Source organism: Ornithorhynchus anatinus, chromosome 4, assembly GCF_004115215.2.
Source record: "Ornithorhynchus anatinus isolate Pmale09 chromosome 4, mOrnAna1.pri.v4, whole genome shotgun sequence".
In the NCBI taxonomy this organism is placed as follows: domain Eukaryota; kingdom Metazoa; phylum Chordata; class Mammalia; order Monotremata; family Ornithorhynchidae; genus Ornithorhynchus; species Ornithorhynchus anatinus.
In genome coordinates this window covers 83,176,748-83,198,708 of record NC_041731.1, presented here as the reverse complement: position 1 = coordinate 83,198,708, position 21,961 = coordinate 83,176,748, and the positions used below count along the sequence as shown (strand labels likewise).

General features: G+C 41.2%; 1 protein-coding gene across 2 annotated transcripts in view; it reads right to left on the bottom strand.

The window, feature by feature from the left end:
* Window positions 1-275: 275 nt before the first annotated feature.
* Window positions 276-21,961, bottom strand: part of VAV3 (vav guanine nucleotide exchange factor 3) — a 333,180-nt gene continuing 311,494 nt past the window's right edge. The window contains exons 23-28 of one of the 2 annotated variants that reach the window (XM_029063268.2): window positions 21,649-21,765; window positions 20,983-21,070; window positions 10,328-10,457; window positions 5,057-5,140; window positions 2,968-3,119; window positions 276-2,341 (exon numbers count right to left, since the gene is read on the bottom strand). In XM_029063268.2, the coding sequence (XP_028919101.1) occupies window positions 2,300-2,341; window positions 2,968-3,119; window positions 5,057-5,140; window positions 10,328-10,457; window positions 20,983-21,070; window positions 21,649-21,765 (613 nt within the window). In that variant the 3' untranslated portion in view covers window positions 276-2,299. The remainder of the gene's footprint in view (window positions 2,342-2,967; window positions 3,120-5,056; window positions 5,141-10,327; window positions 10,458-20,982; window positions 21,071-21,648; window positions 21,766-21,961) is intronic. The other variant, XM_029063269.2, reaches the window with a different exon arrangement.

The window sequence follows — 21,961 nt, the reverse complement described above, 5'->3', positions numbered from 1 at the left end:
CTTTCCTCTTTTCCTACTCCCTTCTGTGTCATCCTGACTTGCTCCCTTTTTCATCCCAGCCCACAGCACTTATGTACTTATCTGTAATTTATCTATATTAATGTCTGTCTCCTGCTCTAGACTGTAAGCTCATTATGGGCAGGGGATGTGTCTGTTTATTGTTATATTGTGCTCTCCCAAGCACCTAACAGTGCTCTGCACCCAGGAAGTGCTCATGAAATACAACTGACTGACTGCAATTGCTTAAATAATCTCAAAATGAAAAGAGACTTCAGTTTTTGTCAAGTGAACTTAGAACATGTCATGACTAGTTTATTGCTATTGACATATTTACATAATATTTCACACTGAAGAGTTGAACTCACTGTGATTTCAAAGTCTGTATTTAGGCAAGTCCAAGCATGAGGAAAAGCAGTGGTTCTAGAATATTTAGTATGTCTTTGGTATTCAAAACTGTACATGAATATGCAGCACTGAACTTTTCAATACAGGGCATTACACATGGATGAAAAAATAAGCAGTTGGATAGTACATGAAAAAGAAGAAATCTAGACAGGCTCCAATATTAGCTACCAGGTAAGCAACAGGCCCTTGAAATGCTAAAATGAAAAGCCAAAATCAATCCTAAAGGGTAGGGAGACTTCTTGCCAAAATATCCAGTGCACACAACGATACCGCATACACACATTTCTATCCGGACAAAATTACCCCCAGAGAAAAATACACAAAACATTCCATAGATACACAGTAGCCCATAATACTACATATTACAGAAGACACCCATTCTGCAAGCCTATATTAATGTACAGATCAGTTTACAAAATATGCCTTTGGATATATGTACATATTTACAAATACTCTGGGTCCATCAAGTAATATTTCAACACAATCACAGTTAACACAATTCTGAGGTAAACCTCCTGGAAGGATAACTCAGGAGAGAGACTCTGATAGAGGCAAATCTTCCAGGAAGAATGTGGTTCAGGTGTAACACCATATCACTGTCCATAAGTATGGGAGACTATTTCATCCCAGCCCAAGTTTCAGATGACTGTTTATGGATCACTTAAATTTTTTGAGCTGTTACCAATATAACTTTTTCAAAAATTTAATTTTTAAATATAAAATGGGATTTTTCCACAGCTATCAAAATATTGTTCTTTCGTACATCAACCAGGATCAGATACTGGTCCAACATTTCATCTGACTTGGAGTACGATAATAAAGTCACTCTCATCTATTACACAGTTCATATCCATCTTGAGAATGCATATGGTTGAGGGTAAAGAGGATGGCCAGCAGTTTGAAAGACAAGCTTCATGTTGGGCAAAGCACTGAAACACCGAGGACTGCTTTTTGCCAGCCCCTAAAATCCAGGGCCATGGAGACTGAAGTGTGTTTCTCTACAGACCTTCCAAAAGTGCATTCATAAAGAGCTGTGATAATAAAAATGCTTCAGTCTTCTGAATTGATGTTGATCTGGAAAGCAATGATCTTTCAGTTTCAAAACCAAACTGTGTGTTTCTTGCTGGCATATAAGGATACATTAAGAAGACCAAGCACTGTATGTGGCTCTTTACAAGTAGCCATGGTGATCTTTTACCCGCCACCTCCCCGATTCCATCCAGAAAATTCTGTTTCAGAGACTTGAGCACAAAACTCCCAAAATGAAAAACTAGTGACTGCTTTAAGGATTTGATAATCAGGGCCTGGGAAGACCACTGGTCTTCACATAAAAATAACTTAGGAAGATAAGTAGAACATCAACAAGTCAGTTAAAGCCACCATCATTTTAAGAATATCGATAGTCACCAATTTCTATTAACAGCAACACATACTGGAGGTGTTCAGGTGGTAGTGAAGTTAGGAGTATTCTTGATCAATGTTTTAAGCCAAGTGACATGGAACATTCCTTGAAAGCTTCCTGTATGACAAAATCACCATCTTCTAATGATAAGAATATAATTCTTGATATCAAAGAGTCTGATAAAAAAGAGGGAGGAATCATGAAGCATTTGCCAACTGTAGCTATTTATGGTGCGCCGTTCTGTGCCTGCAGGGCTTTTCTGGGAAGGGAATGGAATATCTGGGCTTGTCCCTGATGATGCTAATGGACAGGTGAGTGTTGTCTATGTGGCTCAGGGCAGCCAATAGCCTGTCAGCAAAGGCAAATCTAGAAATTCCTCCTCTGAGGTGGGAAGGGAAGGCAGCTTTTCTAACGTGCACTATCCTTGGTGGGATTTTTTTGTTTTCCCCATTCCTGAAGTCTCTGTTCCACAACATAAGATCCAGATAGAATTCATTCATCCTCTTCCACGTAAGTTGATGGGAACCAACCCACCTAAAAGGAAAGTAAATCTTAGTAAGCAAGAGGGTTGGGCATCAAACACCTATCAACCTGGTCACCCATAGGCCCTCCTCCCACTCCTCATTGTCACTGAAGTCCATTATCTTTTGGAAGAGGGAGCTTCCACCACACAATATGCTCCTTGGGAAGTGTTACAGGATTCAAGATGCCATTCCAGATTCCCACTCTGGTCCAGTTTGGGCACCAGGCAAGGTATTCGGGATTAACACTCACTTCTTTCCCAGCCTTCAGTAGGATGGATAATGGGTGGAGGTGAGACTTTCCCAACTCATATAGAGAAGCAGCAAGGCCTAGTGGAAAGAGCACGGCACTGGGAATCAAAGGACCTGGGTTCTAATGCTGGCTCTTCCACTTGTCTGCTGTGTGATCTTAGGCAAGTCACTTCATTTTTCTGTGCCTCAGTTGCCTCATCTGTAAAATGGGGGTTAAGACTGTGAGCCCTTATGTGGGACAGGGACTGTGTCCAACCTGATTGGACTGTATCTACCTCAGCACTTAGTACAGTACCTGACAATTAGTAAGTGCTTGACAAATACCGCACAAAAGAAAATCAACATGAGTAGTGCATAAAGGGAAGTGAGAGGAAGAGTGTGACTTACTCTTCCATTTACTTCTCCTCGCCACCAGCCATTTGCACTCATCTTCGTGTAAATCTTCACTATGTCTCCTTTCAGCAAGGAAAGTTCTCTCATGTCTCTTGCACAGAAATCATACCGCGCTATGGCTATGCCCAGAATTTTGGGGCTTAACACTGAAATGAACAAGGGAAACAAGAGTTAGCACATAACAATGCACCTGACTATCCATACTAATATAATGTACAGTAATGATCGATTGAAAAATGATTACCCTCCAGTTTAAACCAGCAATAATGGCACAAACTGGAAAGCAGTGTCCACTTTTTAAGCAGATAGGAGCCTGGCTAAGTCTTAGATTTCAGCCATAAAAGTTCTTGTGGAGTTTTCAGAGTCAAGAAAGACCATGGTGTTAGTGTTACATTTAAACTAACAAGTAAACCTTCCAGTTAAATGCAAAATGTTTTAGATAACTAATTTGCATATAAGGAGGCTTGAGATTTGAAATCATTGTAGCATTAATTTTTTATGGGTTATTATTAAAAAAACAATTGGAATCATATTAAGCATTACAATTTCAGGATAAAACCTGAAGTGAAATCTTATCTAGTTAAAGCATCTGAGTTATCCCAATCATCTGACAATGGCTCAACAATAAACATCCCCACTGGAGACAGCAAAACTGCCTGTAGCACCTCCTCCAGTTAAATCTCCCTTTATAGTTATACTCCAGTCACACTGGGATTGATCATTACATAATCTTAGTGCCATCACAAACAGATCATAAAACACTGGAACAAATTCCCCAAGAGATACCCACTGTACACCTAAACGTCTTTCCCTACAACAGAATTATCCTTGCACTATAGCCTCTTCAGATGACAAAGAAATCAGACATCATTCAGAGCATTCTATCATGGCCAAAACTTGCAATTCAGGGCCTGAAAGAAAAAATTTATCTTAACCGTTCCAGTTCATAAAAAGGAATTTACTTCCAACCAGCATGTTTTTGTCAGTCTACAGTGTTTCATAATGTGTTTACAATACCTTCCCTGCCTGTTGCTTTCTGGTATTACAGAGTATTTTCAATTACACTTTAAGAGTTTCTGAGAATGACACACCTGAGGTGTGTAGCACTTTATATAACCTAAACAGTACACAGAAGAACTTATAACAGGACAAAGAGACAAATGGAAAAATGGCTCTTCCCATAGGTTATCATTGTAAGGGTTTCTGTTGTTATACTGCTACAGTTGATAACAATTATAAACTCTGTAACACTGAAAAGGATTGTCCCACAGTCTAATTTAGGTTAAAATCTGGACCAAGTCTAAGAGCTATCTTGCTCTAGAAATGTCTCTAAATTTCTGGTTGCAAATATAAGGATTAATTCCATAAACAGGACAAATGATCAAATGAAAAGGTGATTATTTTAGGCATTATACAATTCATAAACGGCCTTAATGATATAGCTTGGTATTTATTGAGCACCCACTGGGTGCAATACACTCTACCAATTAGTACATGTGATTCAAAACAGAACCTGTCCCACGTTACCGGAGCCTTGATCTTGTGGTTTGGCCGTTGAGGAGAGAAAAAAATAGTATTACCTATTTACCGCCCATTGAAGGGGGTTGGGGAGGGTGTTATGTAAGTAGTAATTTCACAAGTCCTGCCCAAATGGATGGGAGCAACCACTCTCTGCAGTAATCAGAAAAAGCCAAGGGCTTGGTCGCTGGACCAAGAAATAGATGACAAGCAGACCTCACCCTTTCTACAGAGCCTGCAACTAATGTAACTTCCACAGAGCAAGAGAAAAGAGGTTATGACAACCCATTTCCTGCCTAATAAGAGCTATTGCCTATCCATATTGCCCCTTCCCCAAGCTCTACCCAAAGGCACAGAAGAGCCCCCCGAAACCATTTCAAACATTAGATAAGCCTAAAGTCCTCCAAAGGATTGATTTTGGAATTGAAGGGAATAAGTTTCTGACTGTAACACACTATCTGACAAAGATGCATTGGCCTGAATTGCCCTAAACACATAGGTCCAAACATTGAATTTGCAAACCAGAAGCAAGTTGAGCAGAAATATTAAAGCAGTAAAGCAGTACCTGACCAGAAAGGAGTGAAGGAGGGGGGAACAAAGCTGCAGTCTGGAGGAGTTACAAAAGAAAAGCCACAGAACAAAGAGGGGGCTTAGAGAGAGAGAAAGAAAGAGAGAAGCAAAAGAACATTTAGGATTTGGTAACAAAAACACTACTGTTGCATTATCTTAATCACAAGGCAATCAAACCTCTCATTTCAGGGAGTAGGGAAAGAAGGTGGCTAGAATATACAACTGTGATCTGGCATTTTCTCTTGCCTGCCCCAGATTAAAATTTAGGATCTCTAAATAAGCAAGAGAGCCAAATATTTAAGCTTCGGTCCAAAATAATCCAGGATTCAATACTGCCTGCTGTCAGAAGGAAAAATTGCTTCCTTTTGGCTTTATTCAATTCCATGCCTCTTGCCTGAGGGCCAGATCTCCATAACCATCAGTGGGGTTCATGTCCTTCTTTACCTGGACCACTAATAGTTAACCAAATGGACAGTCAGTGTTGTGCTCCTTGAGTTGCACAGTATAATCCCAACCACCGTGAGGATGCAGAGGTTATGGGAGCTATTGTGTGTCTTGTCAATGGGACAAGTGGTTCACATTAAAAACACATGCAAGTCATCCATGCACTGCCTGTGGCCTCCAAAGCACATGTTTATGAAATACCCAGCCTGCAACTCCTACAAAGATCAGGCAACAGGGTGGGCAAAGTTAAGTTATGAATAAATTTTCATCTACTTTTAATCTTACCAGTTCTGATGAAATATATGATGTCTCTCAGACCATCTGGACACATATGCCATTTATGCATGCAAAGTTCCCAAACACTGCAACCCATTGTATAACAAGGAACAGAAAATAGGTATCGGCAAGATATTTTCAACCTACTGGTCTCATGACCCCCGCAGACCCTGCCTTGGGAGAGGTTATGGGGTTGGGCACAGACACCTCAATCAAATTATCCATCAAAGTCATTGAGGTTTGCAACGGGCCAAATGCTGGGGAAGATATCGGAAGAGTATTTCAGATTGGATCCTTGGTCCAAAAGGGGTTCACACATTAAGGTGGGATGGAGGAGGAGGGAAGTGTAGAGACAGTGAGAAAGAAAGGCTAAGAGAAGGGACAAAAAAAATCCATACAGCAGCAGTAACAGAAGCCGTTCAGGCCATGGCTCATTGCAGCTCCATCATCCCTATATTCTACTGTCATATAGGGAGGGGCATTGAGTGTTGGCAGTAGCAATCCTCAGCTCACCCCCAACCTGCTCCCCAAGTCCAGGAGCTCTAGTGGAGGGGCAGCTCTGAGGCATGTGACCAGGCTACTGAACCCCAACCCTCTCCCCTGGAGATGAGCAAGTGGGGCAAGGCAAATGGTGGAGACTCCAGTCCTCAAGCCAGGCCCCGCTGACCCCAGAGCTTGGGTGGTGGGAAAGTTCTGTCTGCATGACGACAGGCCTCTGCGGAAATCCTGGGCCTGGAGACATGGTCTGTGGGGATGTCCAGTTCCCAGGGGCTGGAAACTAAAAAGAGACTAAACCCATAACTTCAGCTGCTCTTTCGCACATAGGTCTTGCCACCTGGGTGAAGAAGAGAGAGTTGAGCACAGAGAAGTGGGAAGAGACCCTGTTTCTACTGGGTCAGGAAAATGTCCTGGTGCTGTTTTTGCTACTTCTGGGTTTCCTTAGGTAACTCCTATGGCTGCATTTGTGAATTCTTGGCAGCTTCTGAAGTCTGATGCTTCTTTCCCTGGTATCTCCACACACCACAACACAGAGATGTCTATGATGGATTCTAAAATATCACTTGGAGCGTTCCCCAGAGTCTCTGGCAATTTACTATTTACTAATTAATTTCTAGGTGCTTTTATTTGATTTACTTTACAAGTTGATTGGCACAGATGTTGCTTTATGCTTTTTCAGGCTTTTCACAATGCACTTTTTTAAGTCACTCAAGTGTACTATATTTTAACCACCTATCAATGATCAGAATGGTAAGCATATTTTAATTACAAGCAGCATAGCCAATTGGAAAGAGCAGGAACTTGCATGTCAGAGGACCGGGCCTCTAATCCTTACTCTACCACGTGTCTGCTCGGTGACCTCGGGAAAGTAACTCAATTTCTCTGTGCCTCAGTTTCTTCATATGTAAAATGGGGCTTCAATACCTGTTCTCCCTCCTACGTATACTGGAAACCTCATTTGGGACAGGGAGTGTGTCTGACCTGACCAAATTTGTATTTACCTTAGCACATAAAATCAAGCTTGATACATAGTAAGCACTTACAAGTGCCATAAAAATAACCAAAAAAATGAAATACTGCATCTATACCCACCCCCAGAAAAACAGAGGATGAATTTTAGTGACTAAATACTATTGTCTGAAAACCTGGCCCCTGAATTGCCAGCAATTGATGTCACCATATATTCCCAATTACTTTGGGGGATTATTCTACAGGTCACCCTGCAGTTGTCTTCAGAATGTCTATGCTTTCTTTTATCTTTGGGAATGGTTTATTCCCTAGGATATCAATAACAATTGTTGTATTTGGTAAGAACTTATTTACTTCCCATTTTTTACAGATGAGGAAACTGAGCACAGAGAAGTGAAGTGACTTGCCCAAAGTCACACAAGAAAGTGGTGGAGCTGGGATTGAGACCCAGGTCCCCTGGCTCCCAGGCCCATACTTGTTCAATTAGGCCATGCTAATAGCATGATTACTAATGACAGTTATTTATGCTTGGAAGTTAGCACATGTGATACTTCAGGTTGTCAATATAGTTTTTTTGTTGTTGTTGAGTATACAGCTACTCTGATGCAGGCTGATACATTATCTCAGTTTTCTTGTAATGCCTGACTGATTTAGGGAAGCAGTTTACAATCATTTATTTCCATATCATCTTATGCCTCAAGGTGCATTCACCTGTGTAGAACAGCTCTTGAATGTCTGTTGTTAGATACTCCGTTGGTGCTCAATTGGAGCTGGAGTTGAATTGCTGAGTTGGAATTGTTTCCTAGTATAGGCACATTAAAAATCTATATCCAGGACTCCTGTTGCATTTTCTAAAATGGCTTTGTACAATACATCAAATAAGACATAGTCCGCTTCACATTCTTGCCTTATCCCCCTGGAAGTGGGGAGTGGATTGGGCATGGCAGGCCCAGTTTGGACCCAACCAACCATGCAATCAGGAAGCAGTCTCAGAATCTTAATGAACTTTTCATGGTAGCCAAATTTACTAAGCAATTTCTGCAGCCTTGATTTACTGATGCTGTCCAAAGCTTTCGAAAGCTCAATGGAAACAGTCCAAATGCTGCTCACTGCACTTTTTCTGTGTCTGATGCATTACACATATCATAACCAGTGTGTCACGCTATGACCTGAAGCCAGAATGTGATTATGGGAGCATTCCACTGGTGATCTTCTTCAGTAGCCAAGAGAACTCTGTTTTGAATCTTGCCAGCAATGGAGAGCAATGAAATGTCATGATAATTTCTGCCATCTGATCATATAACCTTTCTCATAAAATGGTGGTGATTGTGCCTTTTTTGAGGAAGTGGTTCCAAAAGTGTATTAAGTGAATGTCTCCTCTATACTTGCAGAGCTCAAGAGGTTTGTCAGCAGGTATTTTGTCACTTTTCATTGTTTGCCTTGGTGACTTCCTTGACAATGGGGACAGGTGCTATGTCTGGTGTGTTGGCAGGTTTTGTATGACTTGAAGGTCCATATCTTCAGTAGTGGAAGATTTGTTGGGGAATATATGATGCCGTATAGACTATGAAAATTGCAATGTACATAATGGCTACAGTTCACTGCGAGTACGAAAAAATTGAGATCTTAATCGGGAATAGGAAAATTAATTGGGGAATGTTTCCTGAAGGAGATGCGATTTCAGGATACTTGTGAAGATGGGGAGAGCTATGATCTGGTTGGATTTGAATGGAGATGGACTCTTGAGAAAGGAAAATGATTTCTTGAACAATTAAAAAATATTTTAGTCAAAAATTTGTGCAGAATTTGTCCCCAAGTTTCTTTTACAAAAACAAACAGCTTTTCTCCCTCATATTCAGGCTGGGATTCCCAGGTGGGACAGAGACTGTATCCAGCCTGAATAACTTGTCTCTACCTCAGCACTTAGAACAGTGCTTGACATATAATAAGTGCTTAACAAATGCCATAATGATTACTATCAATTATTATTTCTGTTGAGCATTAACCTACCCTTCTTAATTTGGATGAAAGTCTTTGAAACTACATCTCTTCCAGAAGGACTTTCCTGAATAATTTCTTCCCCACCCGCCTCATATTATATTCGCCAACTACCCCAACTACAACTTCAGCATTTTTGCACTAATCTGTGAACCCATCAACCAAGCATAGCACTTCTGCACGTATCAAATTTCACACCTGGCTTTTTAAGCAATAATTCATAAACGCATCCACTTCTTAAGGGCATGGATTGTATCTTCTAACTCTATTATACATTCACAAGCAAGTGGTTAATATAGTCCTCTGCATTCACTCATTCATTCATTCAATCGTATTTATTGAGCACTTCCTATGTGCACAGCACTATACTAAGCACTTGGAAAGTTCAATTCAGCAATAAAGAGAGACAATCCCTGCCCACACCGGGTTTACAGTCTAGAGGTGGGGAGACAGACATTAAAACAAGTAAACAGGCATCAATATGAATAAATAGAATTAAAGATATAAACATATATACGTAAGTGCTGTGGGGTGGGGAGAAGGGGCACAGTAAGTACTCAATAAATACATTTGATTGATTGAAGAAACTGTTCACAATGTCCAGAAATGGGAATGGAAAATTCTTCTCATTTTTAACATGTGCAGTGTTATCAGTACCCTCTGAGACCAGGCTGATTCACTACTGCCCTGAGAGGAAGACCAGAACTACTTGGTTCAAAGACTGCCTCGAGATTAGCATTATAGCTACAAACCCTCATTAATGTATATGTAAACAGTAAACTGTGTGGTCAATTCAAAAGGTTGTGAAAAGTAGGTAGATTGAAAATTAGCACAAGATTCGCATTTCTGATGTATTTTTGAATGCAAATATGATTTTACATTTGTCAGCAAATAAATCTAACTAGACAGGTTCATAAACACATTGCCAGATAAGATTTTGCTTAGCCACAGAAAAGTCTTTGCTCAATGTATTACCATATTAATGGCTTATACTTTAAATATGCAGAAGAAAGATGTAGGATGTTATTGTGCTTTTAATGCTGTGATGACAGCAAATCATATTCAAAATTATATTACTCACAGTTGCTGCCTGATCTATTAGTCCTCTGTCCAGTGGAATTTTCAGGTTCCTTGTATGGAAACTGAAGAGTGGTATCCAAAGTCCTGAATCCTTCTTTAAGAGAATGATGCTTATAGTACTCTACAAGCTCCTTTTGGAAAAGAAAATCAAACAGTTATTTTATATACATTCACTTAGATTCCATATACAACTACATATATTCTAAAGATGAGTTACCTCCATATTTACGGTATACAGAAGAGCAAGGTGAATAAGTATCAACTAATCAGTGGGTTTATTGTATGCAGAGCATTGTACTTGGGTGTATGACATCTTTTCAGGGCACACAGCAGCTCCTCAATCCACTTACAATTCTCCTGTGCTAATGGACAGAACCTTTCCCTTTAGTTGACAGGGAGATGGGGCACATAAAATACCCCAATCTAATTACAAGTAGTCAATAAGCTCTTGCGTATGAAAGATTTCCTTCCAAACACAGGAAAAAATATAAAGAACTATCTCTAAAGCTATAACCATTTTTTAGATTTTTATTTTAAATTACCAGAACAACAAACTCATCCCCAAGATGCATTTTACTCCATCAACTCAGGATGGCTATAAAGTTAAGAAGCAGCATAGGATAGTGGATAGAGCGTGGGCCTGGGAATGAGAAGGAGATGGGTTCTGCCCCTTCTCTGCTGTGTGACCTTGAGCAAGTCACCCTGTAGACTATAAACTTGTTGTCGGCAGGGAATGTGTCTGCTTATTGTAATATTGTACTCTCCCAAGCATTTAGTCCAGTGCTCTTTCCACAGTAAGTGCTCAATAAATATGATTGATTAAATGAATGAATGAATAAATGAATGAACTTCTTGTGTCCTCAGTTATCTCATCTGTAAACTGAGAATTGAGACTGTGAGCCCCATGTGGGACAGGGACTTCGTGATTTTTGAAAAGTGCTTGATTTTCCCACATAGTTTTACATCCTCTGGAGTTATCTGCGCTCAAAAGCTAGTATTTAGTTTTCTTTCATAAATGTCTTGATTTGCCTTATAAATTCTGAATCCTATGTTCTCAAGTGAGAATGCTAAGGAATTTGTTCTGCTTTAAGTAGTATTTGGGTAAAATTAATTAATCTTGGAAGTCTAATTCCTGATCCTTATAATCACTCTTTCTCTAGAATACAAAAAAGGTAAATAACCAAATGGAAAATCAAGGTGAGGTTATTCAGTTTATTTGGTCTCCTTTATTACTATTACAGCAATTTGCTCTTTTAAACCAATGTTCAATGAAAATTAACTTCCAGTAAATACCAACCCCACCCAATAACTTAATTCCATTCAGTGATGTTCACACAATATTCAATTTATTTCCTTCGAAAGAGAATTTACAACAAATTAGCCCAAGCACCTTCCCACTCAAATTTGGATAAGTTCACATTTAATTAATTCATTTCTCTTAACAATAAAATGTCAAATTAGTAATCTCAGTTAGAGATGAAAATCTCTTCAGAGGGCAAGTCCTCATTCAGGCTCAATCAATCAGTGGTATTTATTGAGCATTTACTGTCTGTGGAGCCCTGTACTAAGTACAGTGCAATACAATAGATAGACATGTCCCCTGCCCAAAAGGATTTTACAGTCCAGAGGTTCCCAATGGAAATACTTTGTGAGTCCTCAGTAGGAGGCTGAGAGGTCTTGGTGTATAGGCTCTCCTATTTCTGCTTTCTGCATCTTATTTCAATATCTGTCTTCCCTTTAAAAGGTAAGCTCCTTTTTAATTATTTTTATGGTATTTGTTAAGTGCTTACTACACATCAATAGATACACATTCATCAGGTCAAACACAATCCCTGTTCCACAGGGGGCTCACAATCTTAATTCCCATTTTATGGATGAAGAAGCTAAGGCACAGAGAAGTTAGATGATTTGCCCAAGGTCACATGGCAGACAAGTGGCAGAGAAAGGATTAAAACCCAAGCCCTCTGGGCACCAAGCCCATGGTTTATGCCCTTGTGGGTAGGGATCATACCTTCCAACTACTGTACTGCATTCTCCCAAATGCTCAGTCCAGTGCTCTGGACAAAGTAAGCACTCAATGATAATAATAATAATTATGGTATTTGTTTAGTGCTTACTATGTGCTGAGCACTGTTCTAAGCACTGGGGTAGATACAGGGTAATCAGACTTTCTCAAGTGGGGCTCACATTTTTTAATCCCCATTTTTATAGATGAGGTAACTGAAGCACAGAGAAGTTAGGTGACTTGCCCACGGTCATATAGCAGACAAGTGTTGGAGCCAGGATTAGAACCCACGACGTCTGACTCCCAAGCCCGGGCTCTTTCCACTAAGCCATGCTGCTTAATATATATCATTAATAGATACCATTGTTATACTCTGTTATATTGTATTCCCCCTAGCGCTTAGTACAGTGCTCTGCACAAAGTAAGCAGTCAATAAAATGTCATTAATTGGATGAAGGATCTTCTTCCCTGAGCATATCCGTCCCTCCCTCAAAGCTCATCTAAAGAGTGTAAGCTCCTTGTGGGAAGGGAATGTGTCTATCAACTCTGTATACTATATTTTCTTAAGTCATAGTACAGTGCTCTGCACACAGTAGCCACTCAATAAATACAACTGACTGATCTGCAAGGCTAAGGAAAGTGGAGTGAGGGGGGACATGAGGACTAGAACACACCCCTGGGGCAAGATTTAACCAGTGCTCACCTTCCAGCAGTGGCTCTCAATCCCAGAAAACCAAAAGCCATGAAGAATTTGGGAACCTGAACTACTGTGTTTCTTTTCTATAACTTTAAAGTGCTGGTATTCATTTGCTTCCCATGCAATCATCTTGCTTAAGCCAGGAAATATGGGAAGTTTGCTAAAAATGTTATGGGCCTGCAACATTTTTTGATCTTTTTCCCTCTGACTTGGACTGTGATCTCTACCTGGGGCGAGGCCTATGTCCAACCTGTTTATCTTTTATCTACCCCAGTGCTTTTTAGAGTTCTTGGCACATCGTAAGCACTTACTAAGAACTATTAATAAACTTTTTTTAAAAAAAATGAGGTTGCCAGAAAATCAGTGTTCTTTTTTCCACTCTACAGACAGGAACTCCAAGGATGAATCAGGATTAGGCCTCTGAGCCCTGAGCCATGCTGTCTTCCTAGAAATGGTAACAAATAGGAAGTGTTGGATTTCCCACATGTGTGCCAACTACAGTGTTACTGTGGCCAAAACTCACTTTAGCCCAAAAGCCAACTTGAAATATTTCTTACATCCTCATACTTATGGATGTTTTCTCCATTCAATATACTCCAAACTCCAGACCTCTCCTGCTTGCTATACCATAGAATCATGCAAAATGAAGGCCTTATGGCTCTCTATTAACTTATGGCAACTCTGCATGACTTGTTTTATAACATTAAGTCTTAGTAGTTAGCTTTCTTGAGGCAAACCTTGACAACACAAAGCTAATAATGATTGGCCCCTTCCAGTGGAGATCCTTTTCAACCTCTTGGTTTGTCCCCTTTTATGGAGTTCCTTTCTTTTATTCATTCATTCAATAGTATTCAATTTTACATTCAAAGCCTGCAATCCTGGTATTCGTCTCGAGACCTGAGGTTTTCTTTCAAGTCCCATATTAACCACAGCACAGTGCAGTCTCATTACCGTCCAAAGACATTTTCTAGGTTCAGCTCAGGTTGATCTCTCTTGACATGAGGAGGGGACCCCTGAGTGGGCTTTTGCCCCTTCCCAGCTGGCCTCCTGTAATTTTTGATTTGTGTATCTGCTGGTTCCTTCCTCGTGTTTTCAATTTGTGCAGGACTCTGCTGTTGCCTAGGGTTCTCAGCACAGGGCTCTGCTTCTCAGAGAACTTCACAGTTAAGAGACTGTGTATATTCAGCACAAACTGCTTTTGCCATGGAAAATCCACTTCCTGGGCTTGATTCCCCGAATAAATTTTATTTATTTTCCTTTCCTAAGAGGCTCATTTTCTGTCAACCATGTCTTTCCCTTTGAGAAAATGACCTGTTCAAAAAAAAAAAAATGTTTCCAGGCCAACTTGTTTCACCTGGCTCTTCCCATAACTCGTTTTAATTTAAAATTATATCCTTAGCAAAGTGCTTTGAAATGGTTGCAGGAAGGGCACTGGAAAAATAGCATTGGATCGATCTGTCCAATGTATAATATATTGAGCGAGTCTCCCTTAATGATGCAGCTCAAAGCCTCACTTAGCCAGGTATTTATAAGTGCATCCTTCCTTATACTAGCCAGCATACTAGTCAGATTCATTATGATCATACCATCAAACACAACCATCTAGCGGCTAGCTAAGAATATAGGAAATGTCTCTGGTTAACAACTAAACATTTGGTGAACATACAGTTCAGACATATATGTGACTACAAACCTTGAGATTTTTCTTTTGATGTCGACACAGACTGACTGAAGCTCGAGGTCTGACAGCCATCTCCACACTAGGCATGTGTTTGTTGGACTATTTTGGATACAATGCACTGTCTTTGACTCTGCTTCTTAGTAGTCAGTCAGTCACTCAATTGTATTTATTGAGTGCTTATTGTGTTGTAGAGTACACAGTAACCCATTCACAACTTCACAACTGTTCAAACACTAAGAAAACTGGGACTGTTAATGAATGGTAGCATTGGCTGGAGCAGTGAGACTCAATCATATTTATTGAGCATGTACTTTGTGCACAAAATTGAACTCAGTGTTCGGGACAGTACAATATAATGGAGTTGGTAGATGTGATGCCCACAAGGAGCTTACATCTAGAGGAGGAAAAACATTGAAGTAATAATAATAATGATGGCATTTGTTCAGTGCTTACTATGTGCCAAGCACTATTCTAAGTACTCGGGTGACACAAGGTAATCAGGTTGTCCCACATGGAGCTCACAGTCTTAATCCCCATTTTACAGATGAGGTAACTGAGGCACAGACAACTTAAGTGACTTGTCCAAAGTCACACTGCTGACAAGTGGCAGAGCCGGGATTAGAACCATGACCTCTGACTCCCAAGCCCATGCTCTTTCCACTGAGCCACGCTGCTGAAATCAATTTCAGATAGGGGAAATAGCAGAGTATGAAGATATTTACATATTTACATACATCTGATGGCATTTTATTGTTGTTTTTACTGGATTTGCTCAATTTGCTTTTCTCCACTGTGTCTGATCTCCTCCCACTCTCTTTTAGCCTAGGATCGTCACCCGCGCAGGTCAGGGATTATGTAAGATTCCATATCTTTAGCTTCTGCCCACAGTAACAATAAAGGCATACGGGAAAAGCCAATGGACTTTCTCAAACATATAGATATGGTAATTTTAGGTCTAGCGCCTGTACATATCCATACCCAGGTTACAATACAGCATAGGCAACCGGGGCTACTCCCTGTACTATTTGCTGATTTTAAGAAAGCAGGGGCCCAGAAATTACATCAAATCACTAGAGGTGCAATTCCCTCTTCACACCCAACTCTTCTTGCCCCACTCCCTTACTATTTTGACCTGTTTCTTTGTACATTCCTGCCCCTGAAACTCAGTTGCTCCCCAGTGTCCCTCCCCCATCACTCATACTTTAAAAACTACCTATATGAATTCCAGAAGCCTGTGGCCAGCTAAGCATAGCCAGTGCCCTCCCTTTCTCTTGAGTGCAGCCCTGACTCTCTAAATCACCAAAGTATGAGACCAGGGCCAGGGCTGGATGGGGGGGGGGGGGGGGGGGGAAGTGGAGGGGGAAGGAAATGGCACATTCCTTTCCCAAATGGCTACTGTTGCCACCACCACGTATTGTTCAATTTTTGGCCTTGTTCCATAAGTTTGACCAAGGCAGGGAGGCAGGACTACAAGCAGGAAAGAGATGGTGTGGTGGCTACAAATGCAGGTGCTGCTATCAGTACAGTTCATTTAAAAAAAGAAAAAAATAATATGAAGCTGGTGCAGTGTACTGCTTGGCCATTACCTCAGAGTGATCTTGGACTCTAGCCTGCAATCTCAGTGGAGGCAGGGAACATATCTGCCAATTTTGTTATAACATAATCTCCTGAGTGCTTAGTACACTGCTCTGCATAAAGTAAGCATTCATACATACGACTGATTCACTGTTTCTGGAAGAGAACCTAGTTGAATGGAGGAAGGCACTCCTTCCTCTCCATCCAGTCACCTCACTGTTCGTAGCCATTCCATTTGCTATCAAACATGAACCTTCCGCTTTAAGGCACTCAGTCAGCTCTCTCCCTCTTATACAGACTCTTCTCCCACTACACTCCAGCTCCCATGCTTTATTCCTCTTAAGCTAACCTAGTCACTGTGCCTCCTAATCTCTTTAGTATTCATTGAGCGCTTACTATGTGCAGAGCACTGTACTAAGCGCTTGGAATGTACAATTCTGGAACAGATAGAGACAATCCATGCCCAATGACGGGCTTACAGTCTAACTGGGGGAGACAGACGGACAAAAACAAGACAACATAATCACGATAAATAGAATCAAGGGGATGTATACCTCATTAACAAAATAAATAGCGTAATAAAAATATATACAAATGAGCACAATGCTGAGGGGAGGGGGAGTGGGGGAGGAGCAGAGGGAAAGGAGGCTTAGTTGAGGGAAGGTGAAGGGGGAAGGGGGAGGGAGCAGACGGCAGAGGGGGAGCAGGGAGGGAGCAGAGGGAGCAGAGGGAAAAGGGTAAACTCAGTCTGGGAAGGCCTCTTGGAGTAGGTGAGCTCTCTGAAGGGCTTTGAAGAGGGGAAGAGAGTTAGTTTGGTGGATGTGAGGAGGGAGTACATTCCAGGATAGTGGTAGGACATGGTCAACGGCGGGATAGGCGTGAACAGGGGACAGTGAGGAGGTGAGAGGCAGAGGAGCAGAGCATGCGGGGTGGGCAATCGAAAGAGAGAAGAGAGGTGAGGTAGGAGGGGGCAAGGTGTTAGAGAGCCTTGAAGCCCAGAGTGAGGAGTTTTTGTTTCGTGAGGAGGTTGATAGGCATCCACTGGAGGTTTTTAAGGAGGGGAGTGACATTCCTAGAGTGTTTCTGCAGGAAGATGATCTGGGCAGCAGAATGAAGAATAGACTGGAGTGGGGAGAGACAGAAGGAAGAAAGATCATAGAGAAGGCTGACACAATAATCCAGCCAGGATATTATCAGAGCTTGTCCCTGTATGATAGCTTTTGGATGGAGAGAAAAGGGTGGATCTTGGCGATATTGTAAAGGTGAAACCAGCAGGCGTTGGTGACGGATTGGATGTTTGGGGTGAACGAGAGAACTGAGTCAAGGATGAAGAGAGCTGAGTCAAGGATGACTCCCCATCTGGACCTCCCTCTCCCTTCATATCTGACACATCACTGCTCTCCCCATTTGCCAAGGTCTTCAGAGATCCCAGCTCCTGCTGGAAGCCTCTGCCGATCAATTTTTAATCTCTCCACTTAGTGTCCCCCAACAGCCACTTGAGCACTTGGGTCCTCTCAGCACCTGGGTTCCACACTTACTACCTAGGTCCATATCGGTATTTCTCTATTATTTCCTTCTATCTGTAATCTATTTTAGTATCCATCTCCTCTGTTAGATTGTTTGCTCCCTGAGGGCAGTGATCCTGCCTACTAATTCAGTTAGTATAGCACGCTGCACACTGTAGGAGATCAATAAATATAAACAATTGGTATAAGTCTATGGGAAAATGTAATCCAGTATACAACCATTGATGATACAGTGACATTTTCCAGAAAGGCATCACAAATCCCTTCTGAATTATCTTGATTTTGGACCAAATTCTGATACATTACTATCTCACATCTCCACATGTCACCTCCCAAAAGGTATGCTGGGTTTCCTTGATTTCTCTATTTAAGATTCTTTGGCAATGCACTGACCAATTAACCATTCAGTGAAAATTTTCAGTCTCATATTTGTAAAATCTCTGGATGGGTTTGGGAATTCCTGTGGTAGGCCAATACTGTAATAAGTCAGCAGGCAGGTCATAATCCTTTGAGGGTCTTCTTGTGGATCTGCTCCTGAAGATCCAAACCAAACAACCAAACATGGAATCACAGTGTTGTTTCAGACTAAAACATGGCACAGGAGAGATGGTCTTCACTACCCATCAAGGACCGGAAAAGTGCAGGGACCAGCACCAATACGATTTTAAAATTCTTTATAAACATGAAGATAGCATTTGATACCATCAAAAGTAATAATAATCACTGTGATATTTATATGTCTTTACTATGTGTCAAGCCCTGATCTAAGTGCTTGGGTAGATACAAGAAATATCTGGACTCTGAAGTAAATAGTTCATCCAGGTTCCAAGACTATTGGATGGGAACTGTATCACTGGGTCAGAGTCCAAGCTGGCTTGTCTGATTTGTTCCCTATTGCCAACCGATACTGCCGGGATGAGTAAATAGACCCGGTTCTCTTTAATTTAGTCTACATAGCCAGGCTAGAAGACAGAACAAGAGATCTGGATGCAGGTGTTAGGAGATACTTCCACACCGCTGAGAAACTTTCAACTAAACAGACCACCGGCATCAACTAAACTCCTAGAGACACTCATTCATGAATAACTGAATGCCAATGACTATGCCCTAGAGGCAAATATCCAAGAAGAATAGCAAACAATTGCAAACTGCTTCATCGAATGAGTCATTCATTTTGGGTTGGCAATTAGCCTATAGAAAACAGAGGTAATGCACTAACCTGAACCTTGGAAGCCAGACACACAACCACAAAGTTACGTTGGCAACCCAGAGCTAAACTGTATCAGAAAATTCCATTGCCTAGGCAGCATACTGACCAATGACACTATGATAGATCAATTAAATGAACAATCTATGTTATTTTTGAGTGTGCACAGCACTATACAAAGGGCTTGGAAGAGTACAGTAAAATTAGTCGATATGAACCCTGCCCTCAAGGAGCTTAAAATCTACAATAGAAAATCAAGTTGGCCAGCACATCATCCTTTGGGAAATTGTCCTCCACATAATAGCAGCAATATCAAACTCCCAAACAAATTAAAGGTTCAAATGCAGGGCTGTAGTGCTTTCCAACTTTTTTTTGTTTTAATGTGATATCTGTTAAGCACTTACTATATGTCAGCCCTGTACTAAGCAATGTGGTAGATATAAGATAATGAGATTGGACACAGTCCATGTCCCACATGGGGCTGAGAGTATTAATCCCCATTTTACAGATGAGGAAACTGAAGCACAGAGAAGTTAAGTGACTTGTCCAAGGTCACAAAACAGACAAGTCGCAGATCCGGGAAAGAACCCAGGTCCTCCTGACTACCAGACCTTTGGTCTATCCACTAGGTCACACTGCTTCTCTACTATGAATCCCACATAGGACAAGGACTGTGCCCAACCTGATTTGCTTGTATCCACCCCAGCACTTAGTAATAATAATAATAATAATAATGTTGGTATTTGTTAAGCGCTTACTATGTGCCGAGCACTGTTCTAAGCGCTGGGGTAGACATAGGGGAATCAGGTTGTCCCATGTGGGGCTCACAATCTTAATCCCCATTTTAGAGATGAGGGAACTGAGGCACAGAGAAGTTAAGTGCCCACAGTCACACAGCCGACAAGTGGCAGAGCTGGGATTCGAACTCATGAGCCCTGACTCCAAAGCCCATGCTCTTTCCACTGAGCCATGCTGCTTCTTAGTAGAGTGTCTTGTACATAGTAAGCACTTAAATACCATCATTATTTTTATTATTATGATATCAGACCCTCCAGTCCCCACAAACACACAGCCAACTGACTCTGTATTTCCATTTACAGGCTATATTCAACTTCAAATGACAAGTGTGGATCACAAACAATGAAGTGTAGGAAAGCACTGTCGTCTAGTGGAAACAGCACGGGCCTGGGATTCAGAGGACTTGGGTTCTAATCTTGGCTCTGCCACTTACCTGCTGTGTGACCCTGGGTAAGCCTAAGTCTTCTCATCTGCAAAATGGGGATTTAATACCTTTTCTCACTCCTACTTTAAAATGTTAGCCCCACATGGAAACTGATTATTTTATAACTACCCCAGAACTTAGTACAGGGCTCAGCACAGTAAGCTCATTATGGGCAGGAAATGGGTCTGCTAATTCTCTCCCAAGAACTTAGTATAGTGCTCTCCACATAGTAAGCACTCAATAAACATACTGATTGATTGATAAATACCACATTTATTATTTCATCAGTCTCTTGAGGTGAGGGATGGGAGAGTACAAGCACCTGGGAGAGTTCAATACAACAGAGTTGGCAGACACTTTCCCTGTTCACAACGAGCTTCCAGGTATGACACTGAAACTAAGAGCTTCATCAGGTTCTGAAATCTAAGGCTAAATGATGAGGGAACTTCACTGAAACCTTTTGCAAAAAGGAAAGGGAAAACTTAATAAAACAAATAAGAGAAATGATTGACCCCCCCAACATTTAAATAATTATCATTAAAATACACTGAGAGAACTTTTCCATATCCATCGCAGACTTGGCTGGAAACAGAACGAGATTCCACTGCAAAATTAATGATGAGCTTCTTCTTAATAACTTTTCAGCCTGCCAAACTTCTATGAAGCTAGACTATTAATAACTGGCTTCACGAGAGCAGCGAGCTTGAGGCCTGCACATTGAACAGACCCTAATCAATGCTTACCATTAAACTTTTAAATTTCTTATTTTCTGCAATGTGAAAAAAGCCATCTCTTGTTACAATCCTGATGTGCTTCGCCTCGTTATTGTACCTGTGGGCAATGAATAACTTATGAATATAAATGTGTTTTTAATCAGCAGAGATCAATAATTACCTGAGGGCATGCCCCCAGAACACTACAAGAATAATTTCGGAAGACAAAATATATACCTCTGCCAATACTCAGCTGACAGCTAATTAACAAAATGGGTTTACTAGAATATGGCTGAAGATGCAGCCAGTGTTTGGGGAGGGTAGTAAGAGCACAATTCGGTGTCAGAGAGAGAGAGAGAAGCATTCTGAAGTCTGATCTCAGCTACAGTGGCCTGGCAGGTTCACACTGGGACTGAACTGGGAGACCACAAATGAACCACCTGGTACTTAATACTGCTGAAATCCGCTAACTAAAATACTTAAACACAAAAGAAGTGCTGTAGCCCAATTAGCAGCCTACACCAGTTACCACCATTTTTCTAACAGCAAATATCATTCAGAAATGGCATGGGTATGCATTATTAGCTCCGCTAAAAATAGAGCTGGGATTCTCAGTATCGGTGTTATACATATCAGGCTGTCTAAGCAATTATGAAAACTGGAAATCTATTTTTACTATGGGGTTGTCCTACTTACTTAATGCTAATTGCATATTCCCCCGACTCTTTGGTCCTGTGCCGCACCAGATATGTACTGTTTACTCGGTTAATCAGTTCAGTCTCTGCTTGCAGCCTTTCCATGGCTCCTGCATACCTGCAAGAAATGAGATTCGCAAACATCGTCATTACACAAGGGCAGGGCAGAAAGTCGCTTCCATTCTATAGCACTTCCTAGCTGTGGGGACCCCTGGACAGGACTTCATATAATGGCTCTTAGGACTGCCCACAGTAGGCATGGAGTATGCACCTTTGATGGTGAGATTACAGTGGAACAACCGAATAAATAGTCA